The 27,908-nt window shown below is 31.1% G+C and overlaps 1 protein-coding gene and 1 long non-coding RNA gene across 2 annotated transcripts in view; one reads left to right on the top strand and one right to left on the bottom strand.

The window, feature by feature from the left end:
• dtn (transmembrane protein 132C dtn) overlaps window positions 1–27,908 on the top strand; it is a 136,880-nt gene that overhangs the window by 74,037 nt on the left and 34,935 nt on the right. Inside the window, exons 5-6 of the mRNA XM_088238057.1 lie at window positions 12,995–13,135; window positions 14,077–14,287. Of these exons, the coding sequence (XP_088094183.1) occupies window positions 12,995–13,135; window positions 14,077–14,287 (352 nt within the window). The remainder of the gene's footprint in view (window positions 1–12,994; window positions 13,136–14,076; window positions 14,288–27,908) is intronic.
• Window positions 18,878–20,996, bottom strand: LOC148273849 (uncharacterized). The gene is made up of 3 exons (XR_015824447.1): window positions 20,805–20,996; window positions 19,715–19,858; window positions 18,878–19,104 (listed from the first exon to the last, which is right to left on the bottom strand). It is a non-coding gene; the product is annotated as an uncharacterized LOC148273849 (long non-coding RNA).

Here is a 27,908-nt window from a genome sequence, read left to right on the forward strand (position 1 = left end):
CTTATGACCTGTCATTGGCTAGTTTAAGTAGCGACTTTACATACTGTAACATTCACCATTCTGCATATGTTTGAACATCCACATTTCCTTAACTCTTCCATCTATTGCCTTTTGTAAAATAAAAGAGCTGAAACCTTTATCATGCGGGTGAGATTTATCCGGCTGAAACCTACTAGGTAACTCCTGAAAACAATTTTCCAATTTTGTATACTTCTTCTGTTACCAGGTAGTTAATTCAACAATGTTTTGAGTATGTCCAAAAGCTTTCAGACTGGCTTTACTTCACAAAAGTCAACAGATGGAAGAGTTGAGGAAATGTGGATATTCAAACACAGGCAGATTGGTGAATGTTACACAGTGTGTAAAGTGGCTACTTAGTACCTAAACCAGCCAATGCTTGGGTAGGTAGGAAGAAATTGCCTTAAGGCAATATGCCCGCCCTGATATGTATATATATTGTATATGTATATTTTATTTTATTTTATTTTTTCAAGAATTAACGGTACAAGTACCCTTTATATTACATACATACATAATTATTTACAGTGGAGTATACACAGTAACAACTTTTTCAATGCTTACTTAGAAAGAACATAATTAGAAAATTGCGAGGCTGTGAAAGTGAAGTGATGTTTCGGAAAAAACTTAAAACCCACTTGTTCTCTAAATCATTTAAATAAATCCGTAGCACGTGACAACAAAATAAATTATTTTAATTAAATTAAAAATTTAAAAGCTTCAATTAAATTAACTTAACAATAGAATCACCATGTAAAGCGCCCTTGAGGTATTTTATTACGAAAATGGCGCTATATAAGTTATCCATAATAAATAAATAATTAAAATATTGATTCCACACTGAAATGTTTTACAAGTAATTGTTTATAAGTTGGAAATTCCAATAAAAATATGTCACCTAAATCCGAATGTTTATTACCCAGCGCATGTAGAAGATTCAGTACTGAATTGCTAGAATATATTGAGATGTGATTGTTGCAGTGTTATAAAGTGTTAAATAAATAAAATAAAAATGACAGGTCATAAGCCCTGTAAATGCCTAGAATCCCATATTCCCTTCTCAAAAATGTTTTTATTCTCTGTTGCAACAAATTTAAATATGAACAACTCCCTAGGGAGAAAATCCAGCCAGTCTGCAAGCATTTGGACATACTCAAAACGTTGTTAAGTGATTATTTTTTATAAATTTCAATCGAATTACAAACGGATATTTTTAAAGTAAAATAATTACATTTTGTTTATTACGCTATTACTTTATTATCTATGCTAGCACTCATTATGTGCTGACCTATTTTCTCTTTGGAGTATTAACAACCTACCCCAGATTTGCAAGCCAATCACCACCAAGCGCATGCATAATCTGTCACCCCGAGTAGATATTCGTTCGTTATTTAGTCAGAATCCGATTGGTGATTCAAATTGCTTTGCATCTAGCCGTCTGTGGCTGTTGTATTTTAAATATCTTTCTCTTTCGCATATTTGCGGCATTGAATTCAAATATGCTCGATGTTTAAAATATCGTATGTGACGATATGCGGAATGAATAAAAATACGCCATATTTTTTTTCTAAAAAGATTTTTACAAAACAAGCATTGCTTTAAAACACTTCATAGGGATTGACTTCATTATTGCGTGTGTTATTAACTATGTAGGTATTATGTGAAAATCACAAAAACACGAATATTTGTTCAAAAAAGAATTCTCAATTCCCTTTGTTTTTTAATTAATTATAGCAATAAGCAATACGTAAACTAAATTAATAAAAATGATAAAAATCACACTTTCTTTATCCATCTATAAATCTTTATTTACTCCTTAGATTTGATTTTCTGTGCTGCGTTTATTAATTCTATTTAGAAACAGATAATTTTTGTTACCTACTCTATGCAGTCTATTCGGTACATGTCTAAAAATATTTTAACATAATTAAAATATTATTGATTTGAATTTATTGGGTTTCCACTCTTGAAAAAAGTGAAGTAAATAGTTTATTGTCTATCGTGTATTAATACACTACGTGAGTGAGTTTAATTATTGTGTGGTCTAGAATTATCGTTGAAATTAATAAGAATTAATTGAAAATAAAAATGTAGGTTTCGTGATTTTTGTGGCAAAGTATCGACGTATCCTGGCAGTAGCCATTACATTCCGCGGACATTTTGTGCTGTTTAAATTTCGAACACAACATGGCGGTAGGAATTCCTTTGTCACTTATGTTTCCCGCCTTAAGCTAAAATAAAACATATTATAATATTATTTCCACAGCATACTCAGCGTGATAAAGAAGTTAGTAATTTTATTTCATTTTATTGTTAATGGGCTGTCAAACTAAGTATTTAAAAAAATGTACTCATCTTGTTATAAGAGCAATGATTTTTTAAAGTTTTTTAATTTTAAAATTACTCCACCTGTGACATCACAAGATCTCCTTGGTGAGTTCTGCCGATTGGTGAATAGGCTTTCCGTAAACCAAAAATCTATCACAATACTCTTATCATTGATCGATTCGGAAGAACTACTTCGCCGTACAAGTTCATGCTTTAATTTTTACCACACGTAATAAAACATTTTTTGCATCCAATTTTCCGAAGCACCAAACTTCTTCATTAGTGGTTTTTCGCATTTCGTATGTAAGCACATTAAAATAGAATTTCGCGCTCTAATACTAATATTTTTTTACGAGTTTTTTTATGTCTTGTTACAAATAATTATTATCTTCGTTTTTGTATCCGAACTTAGTGATGCATAGAGCATTGTATTGGTATTCCTGACAACTGTGGGTGGCTTCAGCCAGACGGCAGAATTTGATCCAGGATACGGCTCTACCCAATGTAGGGAGTACCGCTTTACCCACCGTTAAACTACTGGGAGTTTTACTCAATTCTGACCTATCTCTTGACGCTCAAATTAGTAGAACGATAAGTTCATGCTTCTACCAGCTGAGACAAATTAAATGCATACGCAAAAATTTGCCGGTTGATGCCGCCCGTCAATTAATAAATGCGTTTGTAGTGTCTAGAGTCGATTATTGTAATGGTATCTATGCAGGTCTACCAATGAACAAAATGACTCGCCTACAATCTGTATTGAATGCCGCAGCGAGACTTATTTTCGGAATCTCTAAGTTCAGTCATATCACTCCACTACTTCGGGAACTACACTGGCTACGTTTTCCACAGAGGGTCGAATACAAACTCTGTTGGCTTATGTATAAGTCACTGCACAACTCGGCTCCGGAATATCTAAGGGAACTATGCATTCCAGATGAACTAGCTGACAGGCGTCTCACGCTTAGATCAGCTACGTCTACGGCGAGAGGAAAAGTTATTATACCTCTACGCAAACAGCGCACTAAATTTGGTGAACGCGCATTTGCGGTCGCAGGCCCTATGGCATGGAATGCTCTCCCAGCAGAGGTGCGAGGCTGTGAAAGTGAAGTGATGTTTCGGAAAAAACTTAAAACCCACTTGTTCTCTAAATCATTTGAATAAATCCGTAGCACGTGACAACAAAATAAATTATTTTAATTAAATTACAAATTTAAAAGCTTCAATTAAATTAACTTAATAATAGAATCACCATGTAAAGCGCCCTTGAGGTATTTTATTACGAAAATGGCGCTATATAAGTTATCCATAATAATAATTCCAATTTAGCGTGTCTTGATCATTTAATACATTCAGACAAGATGATACGTCTTACGCTTCCGGTGCCAATCCAGGAACCTCCAATCCAATAGCCAATCCATTAAACATATATTTCACTAACGAAAAAAATAACGGTAAACATAGTATTTATTCATCGAAATCATTTGCACAAATGGCTAACCTATGAAGAATTAGTTGAGTGCGCGCCGAGCCCACACAACCCCAAATTTAGACCCCCACGCGCAGCGCCGTGACGTCACCTTGCAACCCTCCCTCCGCTCGTGACAAACTATTTCTGATAGTCGACATACCGGATTATACAGTTATAGTTTTAGGTACTCTGTATTCTCTATATTTTTTGCACACGAGCCCCTCAGAAATTCACAAATATTGGTCGCGGCAAAACTTTATATGTCACCAAGAAGAAAATATAAAATGTTCATTCGCATTCACTTGCAAAAGCAGTATGCATTCGCTTGTTTAAAAAACAGAGCTAACAAATAAACTGGCGACATTTTGTTTTTACGTTTTCATTTCTAGCGTTGAATAATTCAAGTGCTCCATACTTCCTACTAAGTAGCGGGCTCCGTTGCCAGATGGCGCTTTAATCAACCGGAAGTCTCCTACCCACCATTTCCTTCTCCCCTCCCGTCTCCATACCTCCATACTTCCGGACCATTACTTGGAGACTTTCAGACGAGGATTTGCCTAATGTGCGGAGGTACAAGGAATTAGAATTTTATTCTTACAAAATTGTCATTATCACTGAAATTAACACACATAACAAATAAGTACAGATGTAAGGAGTACCGCTTTACCCACCGTTAAACTACTGGGAGTTTTGCTTAATTCTGATCTCTCTCTTGACGCTCAAATTAGAAGAGTACGTTCATACTTCTACCAGCTGAGACAAAAATTAATGCATACACAAAAAATTGCCGGTTGATGTCATTCGTCAATTAATAAAATCGTTTGTATTGTCTAGAGTCGATTATTATAATGGTATCTTTGCAAGTCTACCAGTGAATAAAATGACTCGCCTACAGTCTGTATTAAATGCCGCAGCGAGACTTATTATTGGAATCTCTATGTTCAGTTATATCACTCCACTACTTCGGGAATCACACTGGTTTTCCACAGAGGGTGGAATAAAAACGCTGTTGGCTTATGTATAAGTCACTCCACAACTCTGCTCCGGAGTATCTAAGGGAACTATCCATTCCAGATGAACTAGCTGACAGATGTCTTACGCTTAGATTTGCTACATCTACGGTGAGAGGAAAAGTTAGTATACCTCTACGCAAACAGCGCACTAAATTCGGTAAACGCGTATTTGCGGTCGCAGGCCCTATGGCATGGATTGCGCTCCTAGCAGAAGTGCGAAACTGTGAGAGTGAAGTAATTTTTCGGAAAAAACTTAAAACCTACTTGTAAAATCATTTGAATAAATCCAAAGCATGTGATAACAAAATAAATTATTTTATTTAAATTTCAAAGTTTGAAAGTTAAAATTATATTTATTTCATTAAATTTATAGGATCTCTTTGTAAAGCGTTAGCGAAATATTATAGGTATATTACGAAAATGGCCCTGTAATATTTATCGATGATAATTAAAACACTTAATATTGACGTATTGCAACAGAGATGAATAACATTTTAGAGAAAGTAATACAGAAGTCAAGGCATCTACAGGGCTTATGACCTGTCGTTAGCTGGTTAAAGTGGCCATTTTACACACTGTGTAACACTCACCATTCTGACCATATTTGAACGTCTATATTCCTAATATGGGCAGAATGGTGAGTGTTACACAGTGTGTAAAGTGGCCAATTAAACCATCCAATGACAGGTCATAAGACCTGTAGATGTCTTCACTTCTGTATTACCTTTTCTAAAAAGTTCTTCACCTCTTTTGTAATACCTTAATATTAACCTATTAATTAAGTCCTTGTCTACAAAAATTTAGACAAACTCAAAATATTGTTGATAAATCCACCTGGTCCATGAAGAAGTATCGAAATTGGAAAAATAACATTTTTAGGCGTTGCCTAGTATGTAGGTGAAATAATTCAATTAGATGAATCTCACCCGCAGAAATAAAGGTTTCAGCTTTTTAACTTCAGAAACATTAACAGATGAAAGAATTGACGGAATATAGATGTTCAAATATGGGCAGAATGGTAAATGTTACACAGTGTGTAAATTGGCCACTTAAACCAGCCAATGACAGGTCATAAGCCCTGTAGATGCCTAGACTTCTATATTGCCTTCTCTTAAATGTTCTTCATCTCTGTTGTAATATGTTTTATTTTTATTTTCTTAAAGAAATATTTGCGTTCTTATGATTTACCCAAATATTTCATTTTGAGGGCCATTTTCAACGAGTTGTAAATAACTCACTATTAGAAAATGGAATCGAGTTGGGGTAGAGTGGGATTCGAACCACGGACCTTTGGTCCGTGAGTCCGAGACACTAGCCACAGGACCACAACCCGATGTTAATGTTAACAGCTCCCCAGGGAGTTTAATCCAGTCCTTGTCTACGAAAATTTGGACAAACTCAAAATATTGTTGAGATTTATTTTTATCGTTAAAAAATATCTTGTTACTTTTTATGTTTAATCACCGTGTGATTTCATAATCAAATGCGATTTTATTTTATTTTATTCAAATCTTAAAGTAGGGCACACATATCATACATATTGTTATGTGTGTTCTAATAATAACATTGCAAATATATTTAACTTATAAATTGTTTATCACATATGTCTTGACCATTATTTTAAATTTTGATATGTTTTTTTCTTCGTAAATATTTTTTTCCATTTCGTAATACTTTTTAATTGCTTTAAATAAAATTGAATTTTGTGACTTTGCCATTTTCCTAAATGGAAGTCTAATTTTGTTCTTTTCTCTAGTATTGTGATCGTGTTCATGCTGGTTCCGATCAATTTTTTTCCAAAATTCTGTTTTTTTATTAGAGTTTATAATTTTATGAACAAATATCATTGTATTGTAAAATATTCTTTGTTTATATGTTAATAATTTCATTTCATTTACCATCGACTTTACCCTCGTGTATCTGTTTTTTTTCTAAATGATTCTGAAAGCTTTATTTTGTAATACAGTTAGTTTATCTATGTTTTCTTTGTTTGATAAAAATAAAATGCTACTACAGTGGTTAACGTGTGGTTCAATAATTGCTTTGTAAATAGTTTTGCAAGAGTCCTTTACAATACATAGGTTTCAAGGAATTTAATAAATTGCCACAAAAATTTAAAGTACCTATTTCAAAATATAGAAACAGGACGTGCGAATTGAAGAATTATTTTTTCCAGAAGTACTTTGAATAAATAATGTTAGTGAATGCGCATCTTGAACATATACCTTTTAATATTTCACCGTTTTTGCTTGTATATGTAATTTTTAATACTATTTAAATGTTATTTGTGTTTTTTTCTTTTTATATACTTTTTTTGGCTTGTATACATAATTTCAATTTTTTCAACGTTTTTGATAAAAAAAATTAACCTGTATTGGGTGTGCGCATATTTTGTTAATTAAAAAAAAAAGATTTTATTTTGTACTAGTTCAGTATGTATATATACATCCATGTAATTTTTAAACTTTTTCAATTTTCTTTCCCAGATTGCATAATGTAAACATTATGTTGAATTTATTTCCATGCCTAGTATTCTGTTTATTCTGTTATTTTCAAGTATTTTTCATACCCTTTTTAATTTGTAGTATATCATAATTTTAATTTTTCTGCTTTTGTTAAATAATATTACAGTTTAAAATTTAAAAACGTCTCTAAAAAAATTATTATCTGTATGTCCCTAAATGAGTTTTTTTTTAAAAAACTCCTTGGGAATATTGTATATAATTATGTATAATATGTTTTCAATATAATAAAAAAAAAATTAAAAAAATCTTCTGATCCTTCCCAAAATTCATATTTTTTTTGCAATTTTAATTATTACCATCTTAGCGTTTTGGTGAAACTTAAGTTTTGAATCCAACATTACACCTAAATATTTAATTTCAGTGACTTCATTAAGTTATTTTCGAAAGTTATTTGAAGATTACAAATTCTTCAGAAATTTTCAGAATATTTTCGAGGTCGGTAATGTAATTTGTGAGAGGAGCGATCCATTCATCATACAAGATGTACTTCACGTTCAGTGTTCGCGGGTAATTTGTCCTTCACGGCCCACAAACCGTCGCGTTCCTGTTGTGACGATAGGAAAACTCACATAATACCTCCACATTTTTCCATGATTTATTTGATACTTGGTACATTAGTGGGAAAACGGAGACTACTTGCTGAAGTAGGAGGACGGTCGACCTTTTATCCCATGTCAGATACATACTTACGAATGACGAAGATACAAGTTTTCTTAATTCCTAAAGGCTTATTCATAGTTTATTTCTATGGGTCTTTATGGAAAATTTGACGTATTATAATAGATTCATAGTACTGTTATACTGTTTTATGAATACGTATTTTTTTAATAATACCACTTCTGAGAGAGCTCTTCCAACCTCTATCACAACATGGACTATCTCTTCGCTCTAGTAACGAGAGAACCCCTTTAATACCTCTTCACCGTTCTAATTTTCTTGCCTCCTTTTTTACTGTAATAGCTAAAATCTCCGCACTGTAATATGATTCATTGCTCCACTCAATATACTTTGTGCGTCTCTGTTTATAAAATTACAAAAATAATTAAAGAAATGTCGACCATTACAAACCTTACTCATAATTCTCATCTTATGGTTAACTTGTTTGTCAATGCTTCTTTCTTTTTTCTTTAAATGTTTTAAACTACTCTTTTATTGTAATATTTAAACCTTATAAATTGTATACATGGACAATGTCCGTTAATAAATAAATAAATAAACTATTCTCCGGCTTATAAAGCATTGTACATAATTATATCCATCTTTCTATTGTATTGTAATGCAGAACGTCATAATATTTTACCTTTAATCTTGATGCATGTACATCTGCTAATTATAAGTCTCATAATATGTTATAGTATTTTAGATAAAATTGAGCAGATTACTTGTGCTATTCAATATTTAAAGAACTTTCAGTGTAGCATAGCAAGTTCTATATTCACGAGACACACAATCTCAAAGAGATCTCAGAGATTGTTTTTATTATATAATGATATAACAACATTACATCACTTTCAATTCAACCGGAGCAATGCACACAGAAATAGTATTGTTGTCAAATATATTCATAGAACGACAAACTGTCATAGTCAATTCATAGAAATTCAAAAACAAATTATTTTAAACCATAGATTTATTGTATTCATTATTTATATATTTATTTTTCTATTCTTTCTCGTGCCGTATTATTATTTTGCTGTGTTAAAATCTTATATGCCAGAGAATCAGAATAAAAAAACTACTTTTAGTTTTAATCAAATATGTTCATACGAAATTCTATCTTTCTTCCAAGTTTTAAAAAAATGGCCTTATTATTTATACTATTTATATACTTATAAATTCAATTTCTTAGATTCAAATTATATTATGGATATGGAATTACGTTCCTCTATATTTGAATCAAATTGGATTACTATGCTACTGATCTGTAAATATACTATATTTCTACCTCAGATACGAGAAATAGTTTAAAACTATTTTTCTATCTCATGCTACTTTTTTATTGTTTTCTTATTTTTTCATTGTATAATTCTATTACGTCATATATATACAAGTCATGAAAAATTAAACTATATTATTTCATTACGTTATTACAATGCTAAAGCTGCTCAATTATGAAGTCTATCCACTAATGTTAAAGACGCCACTTCTTTATTTACATTTAAATGTCACTATCTAAATGTTTGAGTTATTTCTTTCTCCTTCTTCTTTCCTTCCCATAACCTCTCCCGTCTTCTCTTCATAGTATGGTGTAATTTTTTTGTTTATTAAAATAAAAGTGATAAATTAAGTATAAAGTTTAAAATGTTTTGTACATACATAGTTAATCATAACGTTTCTACCTCTCTAATAAAGTGAAAACTCGTGCTTAGAGAGGGAGTTCGTTTTACATTATTTTTTATTTGTACATATATATACATATAAATATATAGATATATAAATATATGTATTATATTTTTTTACATTTTATATTTACTGTAGAACAGATTCCTTAAAATAAGTTATTATATTCCAAAATATACACAATTTTCCACTGTATGGAGTTTAGGATAGAATTGAGAGTTAAATTGTTTTAAGATTTCCGGAAGATTATTAGAATTTTTGTATATAATTAAAAGATTCTGCATATGAATATGTCAATGTACTTGTAATTTTCTCAAACTGAACGGTTTGGGTAGGTAGGAAGGAATTTCCTTAAGGCAATTTGCCCGCCCTTATACATTGAATATGTATATAAAGTGTTAAATACAAAATACAATATGTTTTGTGTTAACTGACGTATTAATCCGCCATTTTGAGATTAATCTATGACAGAAATAATGGATACGTGTAAATTGTATTTCTTAATGTTATTTCTTGTCATATTTTAGTTGGATAAAGAAAAAATGTTTTTCTTCATATTTTATTTTATGTTATTGAAACCCACGTGACATAAATTAAAGAACAGATACAAAGAAACAAGGAATAACCAAACAGTAATGGGTTTCTTTGTTTTATTTATTTCGGAACCATTACAAAATACTAGCAACAATCCAAAATAAAACTGAGCCAGTAATTATTTTTGTCAACAGCATGTGAGTTACAAAAATCATTAGGAGTTAGACATAAAAATATTAACAAAATGAAAGAAAAAGGCAGGTAAATAAAAAACATGACCTCGGGTTACAATAATCTGAAAACCAAACGTTTAACTAGTCTCGAAAGACATCAATGTTTCTCGTAGTGGGATATAGTTTACGAATCGCAAAAGTTTGCCTTCGCCGTAATAAAACTCAGCCGAAATCAAGTGAGAGTTATCACTAAAGCCTTATTGGGCACAGCAGATTAAACAAACACCTTGCTAGAATGAACCTTTCCGAAACTTCTTGATGTAGGTTCTGCAGTGCAAATGAGGAAACACCCATACACATTATATACGAGAGTGATGTTTTGCATCATAAAAGGAGCCCCATCCTCGGTTAAACCTGAGGATGTTAAAAAACTTGCTTCCTGCCTAATAGCCCCATACGATTTACGGATCTGGACTTGGATGGAAAGATTAAGCAAAATGTAAACTCTCGACTTCCACACAGTAGCCAGGCTCTTTATTGGCCTGGGCCGCGATTATGAACGGCTATCTTCATCAGTATATACTGACACGGTATAAACTAATATCGATATTTATGCACGAAAGTGTGTATATTTGTATAAAAATTCAAAATATCTTTGTCGGTAAACGGTAATTGGACATGAATTTTGATTAGAAAAAAAATTGTAAACATATTTATTTTTTTAATACAGAAAACTTAATTTTACTTTGTAGATAAAATTGAAGATAAATTTTAACTTTCCATCAGAAACGTATCCTGGGCTTGGAGGACGAAAACTATTTTTAGATCTTCACAGGTCGCAGTGACGTCAGGAGCTTGCATAGCACTGACCCCTACCTCTAAGAATAAGAATAAGCGTGATATAGTGGTTTATAATATCCCGTTTTGAGGGAAAATGATCAATTCTGAATACATCTTGATAACGTCATAATGAGTAAGGATAAGAAACAAAAGATGGAACAAGAAAATAGGAAAAAAGACAGAATATACAAAGGATGCAATTCTCAATAGAAAAAATAATTAATGAAGAATTGTAGGCAGTGCAATTTCTAATGAGCCCATTCTTCATTTCAGCGGTTCAACACATCACAACATTATAAAATCTAGCATACACTTTTTGTACTGTTTTATACACGGTTTTCAGGGCCAGACCGCGAAACTTCAGAGGAACATTCCTAATAGTAAGCTTTAAAAAAAATCCTTTTGAATTTTTTCCAAAAAGTCATTCGAATTTTATTATTTTTTTTGTTCTCAAAATGGAATAAATCTTTAATTTCTTGAACTAGCATCCCCTCCAAAAACTTCTACCCCTCCCCGACATAAAACAATGCGACAAAAGCGTATTTTACCTACGAAGTGATACGCACTAGACGCGGACAAGGGAAGCGACTGGGTAGGAGAAGGGTAGGGGTTTGTGGAGGGACTGCTTGTCCGAGAAATGAAGGATTTACTAAATTTTTTAGATTACACCTTTTTCATTTTTGTTTTTGGAAAAAAAATATAAGGATTTTTTTTAAAGCTTACCATGAGGAATGTTCTTCAAAACACCTATTATTTATTATAGATACTCGTATTAGGATTTTATGATCACGTAAATTTGTAGCTGTGATAATTCCCCTGAACCAGCACGAAACCAGGAGAAGTTTTGTCAGGACACATTGTGTAAATGGTTACATAAACTATACGTTTCTGGGGCTGAGATGTAAGGAATAGTTTATACGATATACAATACACGTAATGTGTATATTAGCTGTGGCAAGATATGGTCCTACGCAGCTGTTCACAAGGGTATGCGGTAAGCTTACAGGAATAACGGAGCAGATCTGATTGTGGATAAGATAATATGAAATATTGTCTTCGTACAGCCTCCTCTACCATCCACGACTATTCCGCAGAACTAATAATACACCTGAATATGTTTATCTCTTGTTCTTGGAACGTAACATAACAACTGCAGCTCTAATTACATAGCGTAATAATCATTTTCATCTTTACCATTGATTTGCAAACTTATTTAAATTATAACCTTATATTGTTTACTCTCTTGCTTCTCAATATGTGCTTTCTTAGTGGTTTTGCCAACTCAAATTGTTTAATAAGTTATAAATCAAAAGGTTTGTTTTAAATCACCAAGCGGATTGAACATTAACGAATTTGTAGAATTAAAATAAACGTCCACCATTACACTTGATTTTGATGTTTTAAATGGATATCGATTATGCTTTTCTTTTTGCTAAACAAATATTGATCAATAGATGCATTAACCCGTCTTCTCTATAATAATTAAACAAACAGCCATATAGGTAGATCGAGTGTCGTCGGAAAGCGTCTAGATTTTATAACAATGTTTTGTTTTGAAAGTATTTATGTATATTTATTGTTAATTAGTTAAGGTATAACTAGGTGTTCGAATTTTATTTGTACAACTATTTAAAAATCAAAACATTATAATTATTCGTTAATTAATGTCATGTGAAGTCTTAGAAATGGTCATATTGATTTTTCTGATTTTTAAAGAAGTGAGACTATTCACAAAATATTTACTTGTTTCAGGTGTCGCGTGAAGTCTGGTCTTCGTCTTCTCGGAGCCACTACAGCATCAGATATGTGGAGTATCACCGTAGACCTTAAACCCAAGGTTGGCACTATTACGGCCATAAGGAAGTCAGTTCCAGATCAACAAACACCTCCCAAGTAAGTAAAAGATTTTTATTTGGAATAATTAATATGGTTAATTATATCAAAAGAATAGGCGTTGCATTTAGAAATAAAACAAGCACCGTATATAATAAAGATAGTATGGCAAAAGTTCAAACGAAATTGAATGAATCGATATTGTTCACATTCCATTTTATTAGTATCGTCCTTAACCTTTTTTGTATTCAGAAAAAGATACATCCCGAAAAATCAATGTGTCTTCTTATCCCATGTCATCGAGTAATATCGCGTTAAAAAAATGTCTTCTGTCAATTTGTTGGCACCCTCTTGTACTCCATGCCAGGTTTGCATCTGAAATGCCAGCAGTGGACGTCCAGGACTAGAGAACCTGATGTTTTGTAAAGTAGACTAGTATGGTAAAGGCTCTCGAGTGCTACTCATGTAATCAGTATGTGGCTTTCTGAATCGACTCTATTTAGTGACCACTGTCAAGCTAGCTCCACATTTATGACGTTAATGGTGCGAACAGGCGTGAATGTGCTCCTGATTGGAATCAGTATTTTAAGAGTCGCGAAAAAAGGTTTACCTTTTTTTATTAGTAGTCTGGGCGTAAACGTTAATCTGGGTTTACCGGTGGTTGCTGCGTATCCGTACTTATCCAAACCTAATGGTGAATAGAACATTACTATACCAATCACAGCATTGCTTGATCATTTTTTGCTTTTAAAGTATGCAGCGAATCTATCTTCAGATTATTTACGTGCAAGAAGTTCACCATAGTAGGCAAAGGCACCAATCAAAACACCAAAAAACGAATCAATCCCCACTCGATTTCCTTCTTCAGCAATATTACCATCAAGTTCAAAACACTTGTCGAGGATTATGGTTCTATTTCATAAATATAACTATATTTTCTATTCCGCTTGTATCCCACAATCAGTCACAATAGAAAGGTTAAATATTCATTTGATTTTTAGGTATGAAGAAGCCTTGACTTGGGCAGTAGAAGCAGCTGGTGCAGCAGGCCGAGGGACCGCTCGCTTGTCCTGCTCGGTCCGTTACTCCAGAGTAGTTGGAGGACCAACCTTGGCACCAGAGGAGCTGGAGTCTCACCTGACTCCCAGGAAGATCGCGCTCCGGATGGATATAGACAAGGACGACATTCAAGCTGTTCTTCCCATCTCTAAGGTATGTTAACTTAAAAAAGTGCTTTATTAAACTGAATCGTCTGCGTCTTAAGTTGACTAAATCAACTAAGTTAGTTGAAAGAAATTAGCATATTCAAAACTGTTACCTGGAGAGAGCAGAGAAAATTTAGAAAAAAATACCTAAAAAGGTGACTGCTTTTAAGGAGCTAGATACAGAGGTTATAACTTGTCTTTGAGTTAACCTTGTTAAATTTAGTTAACTGAATCCTCTTTAAGTTAACCATATTCATATCACCCAATTAAATGGATTTTGGGTTAGGTAAACAGACGCCTTTAGAAGATTTTATCGCCGGCCAGTACTTTTGCCTTCTCCAATGTCATTTCCGCGTTCCTAAATTCCACCAAATACAGTCGAAAGATCGTCATTGACCTCTTCCAGGATGGTGGGGATCAATTGTGAAGAAACGGCAACATGGGTAAGGCCTCTCGAGTCATTTCTGCGAGATGCCTCTTCTGCTGCGTTTATTTTAGAATCCAGGAAGCGTTTTTTACTCGTGCGAGCAGATCTCTTGACAATGTTGCCTTAGTTTCGGTGGTGTTTCTAAAAACAACGATTTGATGGTGGTTTGTTTCTCTGTTCCCCACTGCTTTCAGTTTTGCTAGCTTTTCAACCTCATTCCAAATATCATTTGACTTCCACCGCGGATGCACTCTCCTTTTACTCTTAAAATCGTTTTTGAGGTTTTGAGATTCTGCCACTGACTCTCAAAGTAGATCGTTGACGTTGAGGAGTTATAACCACTATTGGCATTTTATAAAATTTTCTCGTACATGACTGTTAACTAAATTATCTGAATGTTAACTGAATCCACTTTACTTTATTTCTTTAAGTTAACTGTATGTACTTTAGTTTACTTAATTCTCTTGTAGTTAACTGAAACCGCTAAACTGAACGTGTTTAAGTAACTGAATCCACTTATATCAGTTTAACTAATCCATGTTAACTTTTTTATAATTATAATGTTAATTATTACGAAAATTTACAAGTTATTACTCAAATTAAATTATTTACATTTTTTTTGTCAACATGATGTTTATTTTAAAATAAAATAAAAAACAAAAATTTAAGGATAAATTAAAGAAAAGCTTCCTTACATAATTAACATTAGCTGTGTTTTGAAAATAAAATGTATAGATAATATATGCCGGTGTATATTTATTTATTAACGGACATTGTCCATTTTATAAGGTTTAAATATTACAATAAAAGAATATTTTAAAACATTTTTAAAAAAGAAAAGAAGCATTGACAAACATAAGGGACATCGAGACAAGATCTGGACTATTTATTTAGTGCTCGTTTAAATCGTTGTAAACTTAAACCAAAAAAGTCCAGATCTTGTCTTGAGTTAACAATACGACGAAGACGGGTCATTGGAGAATTAAGGCCATAGTTTGTTCTATGCCGATCGATAAACAATACTACATTGTTTCTCAATCTACGAGTCGGAATATTGAATTTTACTTGTCCCAGTAATGATGGAACATCGATTATACCATTTAATATGCCGAACATATATATGGAGTCAATATTAGTTCTACGTTTTTGTAGACTAGAAATATTTAACATTGACTCTATTTCAGCATAAGAATAAATATCTCATATATATTAATTAATTTTGTTTTTCTTTTGAAAATGTGTTATATTTTCTCAGTTTTTAGCTTTTTTTATTGTTTATCTATTTATTATTTTTTATTTGTTATGCATTTTTGTGTCTTTTTAATATTATTTTGTCTACTTGCTAAACACCAGAGACCCTTTTTTGGCAAGTGTAACCTTAAGTGTTCTATTTTTCATTTTAAATATTTTTTAAATGATAATAAAGGTTTACTAATAAAAATAAGAATTTGAAGTATTCATGATATTTTCATTTTAAACAATGCTAATGCTAAATGTTAAATAAAATAATGAAACATAACGATATCAGACAAATAAGGATCAAATAATAAAAAAAAATTCATTACATTTTATCAGTACAATATTTAAGCTTGTCCAAATGTTTGTAGACAAAAGACTGGATTTCACCCCCTCGGGAGTCATTAAGATTAACCAATTTCAACAGTAAAGTAGCCACTTAAACCAGCCAATGACAGGTCATAAGCCCGGTAAATGTCTAGACTTCGATATTCCCTTTTGTAAGGTGTTTTCTATCCCTATTGCAATTTGTTAATTTCATCACTAGTTTTTAAAATTTAATTAAATTAGTTGAATGTTCAAACTTGTTAAATAATGCAATAATTACCTATTATTATTATGGCGGAAGAAGCGGGTATATAAATTAAAAAGTTCTAGCATTTTCTATTATGCAAAACAGCTCATTACCCGTGTAAAAACAGTAAAATTACCAATTTAAAATTGTTCTTTTGGTATTACAGTAATAACATGAATGCACGTTCGGACTTTCCGTGCTTTGAAAGTAAAATTGCTTTGTTAGCTTAAATGCGTTTTACTTCATGGTGTTATTTTAATTGGGAAATATATCATAATTATATTTGCACTTAACGGGAAGAAAATTTATTTTTAAATAGGTGAGAGTGTGTAAAATTGTTGAAAATCATTTCGAAAATCTTATTAAACGTCGGATGGTCTTTTGGCGCCCAATTTAACCGCGCAGTGTTGCCAAGCGACAAACTTATAATTTATGTCCATAGATATTTGGAATGGTACTCGCTTAAGCCGCAGTTTAATTATCGGTCTGCATTCAAGAGCCCTGTGCACAATTTAGCCTAAGCCGGTAGTCCTTTAAAGTAAAGTTATAATGAACAAAAGAGTAACGATTTCTGCAGCCATACGAAACTGCAGTTAGCGCCATTGTTAAGCTTTGCAAGCGTTTATAAAGCTCAGCTAAATTTATTATAGCATACTTATGTTTCGTGGCTATCGTGTACTTGATACAACTAATTAAAATTTAAAATGCTACCGTCTTGATAAATAACTTAATTCGAATTACTCAAAAAAAAAATATTTGTCAACTAGTTTGTAAATTTTCTTGGCAATTGTGATATACAGTCGAACTTGGTTATAACGATCACGGAAATAGCGAGATCTCGGATGTATCGAGGAAACATTGGTTGAAATTTTAGCTCATGGTTTTTTCCATACAATTATTTACTTCTCGGATATACCGAACAAAAATATTGTCAAAAATTACACAAAAAATCTTCAATTGTTAAAAACATAATTCTCGAAATAAGAACCTAAGTAATAAAATCCAAACGGTCAGCTAACGTAAAGGATAAATACCGCCGGGCGTTGGGGTCGGATTATGTTTATGATAGCTATGTGAGTGTCTAAGTAACTTATTGGATTTTTCGCCGACATATTGAAAAATGAACACACATGGTTTTTAAAAAATCCAAGCTTTGTGAATTGAGTAAAGACCGGTTTGGCACATTGTTACAATTTACAGCTGCTTTTGTAGTTTATGAATGACATGCTCGAACGGGGCTCGAACGGAAATCAAACTTGGCGCGAAAAATGTGGAAGTGTGTATAAAGTTTTTTCTATCTTCATCCACAGTGTCAACATTGTGGAAAATAAGAATGTTTATTTGTCTGCATTTAAAAAGAATATCACAGACACAATAAAGTTTTTTGCAGAGAGCACTGAGACAACCTAAGAGTCGTTTAATGGGTTGAGTGCTTTGAGGGGAAATTTTAGAGCCATGGGAGTGCAATAGCGATTGTATAAAAAAACCTTTATCTGGTATAACGAGTAACGCTTATAACGAGCAAATTCAATCGGTCCTATCTTCCTCGTAATAACCAAGTTCGACTGTATATATATATATATATATTTTTATAAATAGTGAAGTGAGCTTTAGTATCTCAATATCATTCTTAACTAACATCCCGTCTCATTAAAAATCATCTTATAATATTTGACAAAACCCATAAATCAACATATTCAATACCCCACTAAAAATAATAACGTATTTCCAAAAAATACATTTAGAAAAATACCTCTTATTATTTTTTCGAAATTCCCCTCCCCCTTTACATGCTTAAGTTTCTAAGCCTATATATAAACTATATAGTTTAATCTTCTTAAAAACCACACTAGTCTGACGTCTGACGATGTCGGTCGTGAAAGCGATAAAACCGGGAACCCTGTCACTATTTTTTTATTCATCTAATAAATTTTATTTTATCGACACCAGGGCCGCAATTATGAACGGCTATCTTCATAGGTACATACTGAGACGGTTTAAACTTCTATTGATATTTATGTACGAAAGTGTGTATATTTGTATAAAAATTCGAAGTATCTTCGTCGGTAACCGGTAATTAAACATGTTTAGAAAAAAAAAAATTGTACAGAAAACTTAATTTTACTTTGTAGATAATATCGAAGATAAATTTTAACTTCCCACCAGAATACGTCCCGTGAAGTAAATTTGAAAAAAAAATAAAAAACGTTTTTTTTAAGTTTGTTATATTTTTTAAATAATTAATTTCTTATCAAAAAATTTAGGAACATTTGTTGTAATATTATTGAGAAACAAAATTAAATTGGAATGTTTTATTGAAATAGAATAAACGTAACTATACTAATTCTGACGTACCAAGTTGAGAGAGATATTTCTTTCGTCTATCCCTCGTCTTTTTCGAATAGCTCATTCAATCTCTTCCGGTCTTGTATATAAATTCCGGAAGTTATTTCCGAAGTCCGATCCAATCGCCTATCCTTTACCTCCCCGAAGTAAATACTCACTGCAGGGGTTGATAGGAAAAGGGAGAAGAGGGGAACCAATCACATTTCATAGTCAGCTCTTCACAAAGGCTGTCGGACATATCCTGAAATAGAAAATACAGATATAATATATACCTAAATAGAAATGCATTTACCTAAGCATAATATTTTATAGCAAGTCACGAGAAAATAGCTGATTGAGAGTTTTATTGACATTTACAATTATTTGTTATAAAAGTATCTGCTTAATAAGTTATCTGCATATTTTGCCATTATTTTGTCGGCTTCGTGGTGCAGTGGTCAGCGCGCTCGCCTACCATGCAAGGGGTCTCGGGTTAGATTCCCGACATGGTCAACATGAAATATTAATTTAAAAGGGTGTTTTCACACTAGAATTGACTGGTACCTGAAGCGTAGGACTGATCATCTTATCTTACCTTCACGTAACAAAAATATCAAGATACATTGCGATCGGTGTACCAATGCAGTGCCCTATGCACCATTAGGTGTGAAAATGGAATGATGATGATGATGTGATATTTTTTCCCATTTTTAACGCCCATTATACTTTTACATATAATTTATTAAAAAAAATAGTAAGTAAACAAAATGTAATTTAAATAATCTGTATATACTATGAAGAAATAAAAATAAACTACCCGTATTTAGAAATATAGCAGGTATAGAAAAATATGAAGAAATAATGTAAAATACCTTAATGAATCAATTGAACCGGGTTGCGGTCCCGTGGTAGTATTGTGGACTCACGGGCCAAAGGTCCGGGGCTCAAATCCTACCCTACCACAACTCGATTTCCATTTTTCCAGCACAAGTTATTAACGACTTTTACGAAATGGTCTGAAAAGTAAAAATTTGAGTAAATGATAAGAACTCAAGTATTTTTTTGTAAAATACAAAAACATTAAGAAAACGTTGTATCAGATATAATAGATAAAAAAATATATAAAAGAAAAGAAAATTTAAAGATACGAGATTTAAAAAAATACAGTTTTAATTTTTTTTTAAAAGATAAGTACGCAGTATCAAAATACAATAAAACATAATATTAATTTATATTTGATATGTTACATACATATACATTTCTTTTTAAAATTTTCAAGGCTCATGTTAAATAGATTTATGTTGCTAGCATATTGGTTCGCAAGAATATGCAATTCATGCTTTAATAAGTCAATGATTGCCCGCAGTAGAATAATGTATTTCATCGGGTGACTCTACCAGGTACCAATAAAATTGACTAAAGGTACTAACAATCAAACATTGATGTCAGTATTTTAAATAAAAAAGTAGTTCATTTAATTTGTGTCAGTTTTATAATGTTTGAATGTTCAATTAATCATTTAAGTATGTATGTATAATTTATATATCCAATTGGTATATTTAGTTTGAAATTGATAAAACGCAAAAATATATGCTGAACTCTTTCGATGTCCTGCACAAATATCTGTGATAAATATTTATGTTAGGTACCAAATATTTCACTTATTACCTATTTAGAATAAAATACTATACAAGTTTGCGGAATCGTATAATTAAATCCAAATATAAAAATATTAAAATGACTAACAATGTCGTATGCGATGAAAAACGATAATTTAATATTAAAAAAAAAAAAAAAAAAATGAAAATCGTTAAATTAAAATATTGTTGGGAATAAAATAATCCTTCAGATGTGAAATCCAGCATTATTTGTCAATAAACATTTAGACATACTTTAAAAAATTTGGTTGAGAAAAGCATTATTACTTTTTTCCCTACATTGACAATAACATTGAGAACTCACCGTCGTATATTGGCCAATTTTTTTTCTAGTTTTCTGGACGGCGATTACTTTTCCTAGCTCTGTTCGTTGTCACACGTGTAGCGTGTAGATCCATGATGAGTTATTAGTACATTTACAATAATTTTAATTGTTCTAACACAGTTAATTATCCAAAATTGTGACAAGTAATTTCGTGGTGACATTACAAACAGAACGGTCGGTAGCCATTGTATCACGTGACAAAATGCTCTTTTACTGTTGGTCGATTTGGAATAAATCCGAATGGTTAATGACAGAATCCGGAATAAGTTTGTTTTGTAACTAACACGCACTTCAACGTAATTTTTTAGACCGCTTGCTTTTCCAAAAATATTGGTTCAAAATGTTTTTAAGAAAATTTTGGCATTCATAACTCACTTTCATCAAAGTACTGGAATAAGTGCACTTTGGAAATAAACCCCTCATTTGTAAAATATGGGCCAGATCTTGCCTTGATGTCTTTATTTTTTCAATTGTGTTTTCTTAAAACCATACATGTATTAAAACATGTAATGTATTATTTGTAACTAAATGCAAAAATTAATTTTTGTATTGTCTTAACTATGAATAGCAATAAATTAGTCTTTTTTGTCCCACTCAAACAATAACCGTATTTGAAAAAAAAAAATTAAAAAGTATTTAACATCATTTATCATACTACAGATACAGGTGTTTACAAAAAGGTTCTTAGGTTCAGATTTAAGTGATAGCTTATTATTTTTTAAAGTTAGATGAATTTTATAATTCTCAATTGTTTGTTGCCAGTGTATTTTGAGTTTCACGGATCCTTCTTTAATTATTTTACTGAACATCTTTTTACATTATAAAGTCATTATTTTGGATGGTAAATATAGATTCATATTATTTGATTTCTTCCGGAGATGGTCAGAAGAGTTTCAGTGCATTTTTATTTCTTGCTTTCTTCCCAGAATATTGTCGCATTTGCTCTCAAACTTGTGCACAACAATCCTTTCCAATCGAACTTTATATCCCCCATTTGCTAAAGAATTTCTCCTTATTCGAGAAATCAATTAAACTTTTGCTCCACACAGACTCATCGAGGCCATTTTGGTCGTTTTTCTACATTCCGACATTTTGTTTGGCTCTCTTTGTACATTTATTCCCTTCGTCTGCTCTCTGTTGGCGCCCATTTAAATTAAATTAAAGATTAACACGAAGGAAGATGAATTAGTCTGGTTTCCGGGAATTTCGTCACTACTTAGTGCTCTGCAAAATGTTGTCTTTGTTGCATGTACTTAATTGTTTTCTTTTTTAAATTAGTTGTCGCGTATGTCACTTTGATCCCGCACAGAACAATACTCGAATACCGAAACGTCTTTGGTAGAATAAAAATAACAAGACATATAAAGCGTGTTTTAAGTGTTGCTTTCATTATGCTCGTAATAAATTGTTTTAAAATATTACGAACATGGAAGCAAGTGTATCTCTTTCTATTAGATTATCTTAATCAATTTAACCATCCTGTCGACTAAGAATCAAATGTAACACACTCTATATGTAAATGGTATATTATACAAAAAATAAATGTATTTTTATGTAAACAATATTGATACAAATGTCATTTTTGGAATCTTACGTGTTTTCAAGTTCGACATATTTAATATAATATTACGACAAAAATCTAGAAACAAGAGGTCATTTTTAAATCATACTTTATTCTTAAATAAATAATACTTATAGCTAGAAAAAATAACGTAAATCATGTTAATTGTATTGAATTTATATTTTAAATTAAAAGCTTACTTTACCTAATGGAAATATATTTTTTTTACAAACAAGTAATTTGCCTTTTTATACATTTATGAGTCTTTTTTCATCTGTTAAGTGTGTATGCTTGATGTTTAAAACAAAACAAAAATAAATCGGATTGCGTAAAATAAACAAGAAAAAACGTTTAATATCAGGAAGAATATTTTTTGTTTTTTTCCCTCTTTTAGTGAAATACGATCTCTGAAAACTTCAACCCAGTTTTTTTTATTCCAATTGGAGAACGCTTATAGAGAATCATTCGGAGATCCGAGCAACTTGGTAGCATAATAATTATTTTAGAACCCGGTTTACTTTTACGTCTTCTAGCAGGGGTCTTTAAATGACGTATTTTGTGTAAAATCAAATCAAAATCAAAAATAAATTTTAAGTGAAAATAAATATTTAGAGTCCATTTAAACTTTGTACTGCAATTTTTATTGTGTGTTTTGATTATTGTTACAGATGTAAAACTTATTAAACGATATTATCTAATATAAAATATTGTGGATAAGATGATTTTCATTTTTCGTTTTTCATTTATTTATTTAAATTTTTGTGCATGCATATTCGTATATGCGCCAATTAAAAAATAAATCAAAACCAACTTATGTAATATAATGTGTAATTTAAATAATCTTAGTTTCAAAGCGTATGCGTATGCGTGAAAAAGTCAAATAATAAAACAAAATATATACAAGAATAGAACTAGCAATATATGTGTAAAAAATATATTAGTATCGATACTAGCCCTCAATGGGAAAAATAAATAAAGAGAAATGAAAAGAGGAGAGATTCAGATTCAGGCGTGATTTAAACAGCAACACTGTAAAAATATTATAGTAACAATATTTTGAGTTTGTCCAAATTTTTGTAGACACGGACTGGATTCAACTCCCTGGGGAGCTGTTTATATTAACATATTACAACAGAGATGAAGAACATTTAAGATAAGGTTATATAGAAGCCTAGGCATCTACAGGGCTTATGACCTGTCAATGGCTGGTTTAAGTGGCCACTTTACACACTGTGTAACATTCACCATTCTGTCCATATTTGAACATCTATATTCCTTAAATCTTTTCATCTGTTGATGTTTGTGAAGTTAAACAGCTAAAACCTTTATTTATGCGGGTGAGATTCATCTAATTGAATTATTTCACCTACATACTAGTCAACGACTAAAAATGTTATTTTTTCAATTTCTATACTTCTTCATGGACCAGGTGGATTTATCAATGTTACACAGTGTAAAATGGCCACTTAAACCAGCCATTGACAGGTCATAAGCCTTGTAGATGCCTAGACTTCTTTATTACCTTCTCTTAAATGTTCTTCATCTCTGTTGTAATATGTTAATATTATAGTAGATGGAAGATGTACACTGTCAATCCGCATGGACACTGATTGAACTAAACTCTAAAACAGGGGTCTTTAATCATTAAAACTGATAGATCCACATTGAATCTCATCTTTTTCTCTAACTTAGAGAAAAAGATGAGAATTAATGTGGATCTATCAGTTTTAATGTTTAAAGACCCCTGTTTTAGACTTTAGTTCAATTTGTAAATGAATGAAATGATCGAGCTCAACTCTGCAGTACTTAAATCAACCTGCTTTTCACGAGCTTTTCACAAACTCGCTCGAAATTAATGACGTCATGCTATTAGCTAGAAACATCCGCTTATTTAAGTAGCATCCGCTTAATTAATCTTCACTATGCAGCTTAAGGCTGAATGTGAAGTTTACTTAAACTGACGTTTGTGGTCATCATGTTTAAGTGCTCGTTATAAAGTTATTAAGGCAAATGACATTGTTCCAGCCTTAGAGTATAAGATATATATATACTCTAAGGTTCCAGCTACCTCTAGTAGGTAGGCAGAGGTAGTTTAAATTATATTATAAATGTAGAAGACAAACTTGTAGATTTCTCCAAAGTTTATTGAAAAAAATATTGACTAAGATAACTCGAAATGTTATTTAGTCTTTTATTTATTTTATTTATTTATTTAAACGCCTTTTAGGCTTTTACATGTTTTACATACATGTATACAAATAAAGACAGACATGTATTTTACAAAGAAGTAGCAAAAAAATATATAAATGATTTTTAGAAGAAAAAGAAAAATATCAAAAATATCATCCTTACATTGGTATAAAAGTGGAAAGAACAGAAGTGCATCTTTAAATATGAAGACAGAAATGCATTTTAATCAAAGAAAGGAGCAAAAATAAAAATGAATTAAGAAGAGAAAGAAAAATGAAAATTAAATAAAAAAATCATTACATATTAGTTGAAAATTATGAGGATACATAATAATACATACATGTATTGCAGTGGAGAACAGGAGTACATTTTTGCGTATAAGTTGTATTAAAATAATCTTAAAATTAGAAGAAGTTAGAATGATACTTATTTAGAATAAATATATAAGTCAATAAACGGTAAACAATTGAAATCAACATAGTATTATTTAGGTATTACAATTTGAAGATAGTAAATTGATCACTGCCTTTTAAAATTCAAAAGTGTTATATTAAATATATCTACGTCATTTTCGTATTCATTTGCAAATGTATGAATTCTCCTTATTGGCGAGTGTGCACTGTAGTTTGTTGTAGATACATTTACATTTACATATAATAGTTTATTTAATCGGGTAACCCGGCCCGGAACTCGCAAGTAAATCAGTTTGTTATACAATTATTGTAGCATTCCATTCGAACCAAGCAATTTTTTTTATTTTGAAGATTAAATTTGAATTGAGCATCAGTAAATTTGAGAACTTTTAACTGTCAAAAATATGGATGAGTTATTCTTTTTTATTCGTTTTTTTACATTTAAATAACATATTATTTAACCATATAAGATTTTATTTAACATTCTTATTATAAACATGATTAGATTGCAATACATAATATAATTTGTTTTTTTACAGTAATATGAGTATTAGAATTTCATTAAAATTATTAATTTAACTTTATATCGTATTCTTATTACAACTTTGGAAGGGTCCAATATCTTACAGGAAAGTGCAAAAGTATCACAATTCAATTATATATTTATGAATAAAAAAGTACTGTAAAAATATTCGATCACCTTGGCGCGGCGTTTAGGTAAACAATTGCATAAAATGTTTTTTATGCAACATTCATTGTATGTTATCATTATAAATAATAAATATAAACAGTGGAATATAATAACTTAAAAAATATTGTTATACATTTTATAAAAATCGGTTTAGTAGTTTTCAAAATTTACATAATATATTTATAATCTCCGCCGCATCACTTCATAAAAAGAAGTTTCGAAAAAAAATACAAAATAAAACAATGAACCATTTTTATTTTTATTTTTTTATGTATTTAACTTTTAATCATCAATTGATTGATTTGGTGTTTATTTTGTAGAACTCCATATTTAAACTTATAGTATTAGAAATCAAACACTGATTTGAGTTTACTGAACACTTTATTTTATTTTTAGAAATATTAAAAAAAATAAATTGTGACGATTGTTTCGCCTTGTTAGGGCATTTTCAAACGATTGTTAGAGTATTTTCAAACATTCGTTTGAAAATGCCCTAACAAGGCGAAACAATCGACACGAAATTTTTGTTTTTATATTTTTTTATATTAGTAAAAATAAAATAAAGTTTTCAGTAGACTCAAATCAGTGTTTGATTTCTAATATCATAAGTTTAATCATTGAATTTGCCATGTCAGTGGTAAAAAGAGGTTTCAAACTGGATTTTCTGAAAATCATATTTTTTTCCTGGATGGTATAAACTCTTAATTTTAATAATAAAGATAGGATCGTTGTTTAAATCCTAGGATAATTATTCAGCTAAATTTTGAAGACCGTTAATTTAAAGTACATAAAATTAATTTACTTTGTAAGTATTGTAATATTAGGAATGTAATTTAAGTGTCTGCTTTTAACCAAAACACGGTAAACGTGAGATTCTTTGAGTAACGATACAAAGCCTTGAACGAGCTTTGGATTTCTAGACATGGTTACGTAAAGAAAAATGTATCATACTGATATCTCCTGAAATTCCATTATAATAGTAGATAGTGGATCTTACCTTTGTTCCTACATTGTCTAACTTAATCAACATTTGTATTGAAGAAGCTGAATATCCAAATTGCTTAAAAACTGCAACAATTATACCCGTTTTTAAGTCAGCAAGTAAAAATGAATGTGGAAACTAAAGAGCAATTAGCTTACTCAGTACACTCAACAATTTTTTTGAAAAAGGGCTACATACTAGATTTGTCGAATTTATTAACAAGAATGGAGGTTTCGATCCATACCAATATGCTTTTCAGAAAAATAATAATACGACAGCAGCGTTAGTAGACGCTATGAATTACATAAATGATGAATTAGATAAAGGTAAATACGTGATTCCAATTTTTATCGACTTATCTTAAGCCTTCGACACTGTCGATCATCTCACTTTATTATGCTCGCTATTAAGATTGGGTTTCAGGGGAAATTCTTTAAAGCTAATAGAAAGCCATATAAAGGAAAGAAAGGCAATGACAAAGAATCTTAATTATATGAGTGATAAAATACCTATAACTATAGGGGTCCCTCAAGGGTCTATATTAGGCCCCCTATTGTATTTATTGTATATTGATAACTGAGTCGACCGGTTCCCGCATTTTTTGTTTTTTTATTAACATTTTCTGAAATAATTTGATAATGATCTCCTGAAACCATTATTGTAATTCGTTTAAAACAAAAAAAAATTTGGGTAGAATTTTTTAATACAAGTGATTAATTACACAATTTATAAGACCAGTGATAATAATTTTAATTCCATTGAATTAAATTATTAATTTAAAATCCGAGATTCAATATAAAATAAGACAATTCAGCGTAAACTTTGGGGAAAACAAGTCAGCATTTTGAAAAAAATAAAATGTACTAGTGCTGCAAGTATGATTGTTAATTATTTAAATATATATTTTATATTTACATTTATTTTTGCACCACAACATGCCTTGATGCCCAATAACCGTGATGAATTATAGCACAGTACACCCAGGCTTGAGAAAAATCTCATTTAATTTTTGTGTTCTCACCGGGAATCGAACCCAGAACCTTCCGTGTGTGAGCCGTGTCTTAACCACTACACCGCGAATGCCGCCTTTTATTTTAAATATAATAATATATACATATACGTACAATTATACGTATAGTCAGCCTCGTGGTGTAATGGTTAACGCGTTAGCCTGACATGCAAGAAGTCTCGGGTTCGATTCCCGACATGGTTGATATGAAATATTAATTTAAAAGGGTGTTTTCAC

Source organism: Micrasema longulum, unplaced genomic scaffold (genome assembly GCF_059751315.1).
Source record: "Micrasema longulum isolate JH-2025_06_02 unplaced genomic scaffold, ASM5975131v1 h1tg001825l, whole genome shotgun sequence".
NCBI lineage: Eukaryota > Metazoa > Arthropoda > Insecta > Trichoptera > Brachycentridae > Micrasema > Micrasema longulum.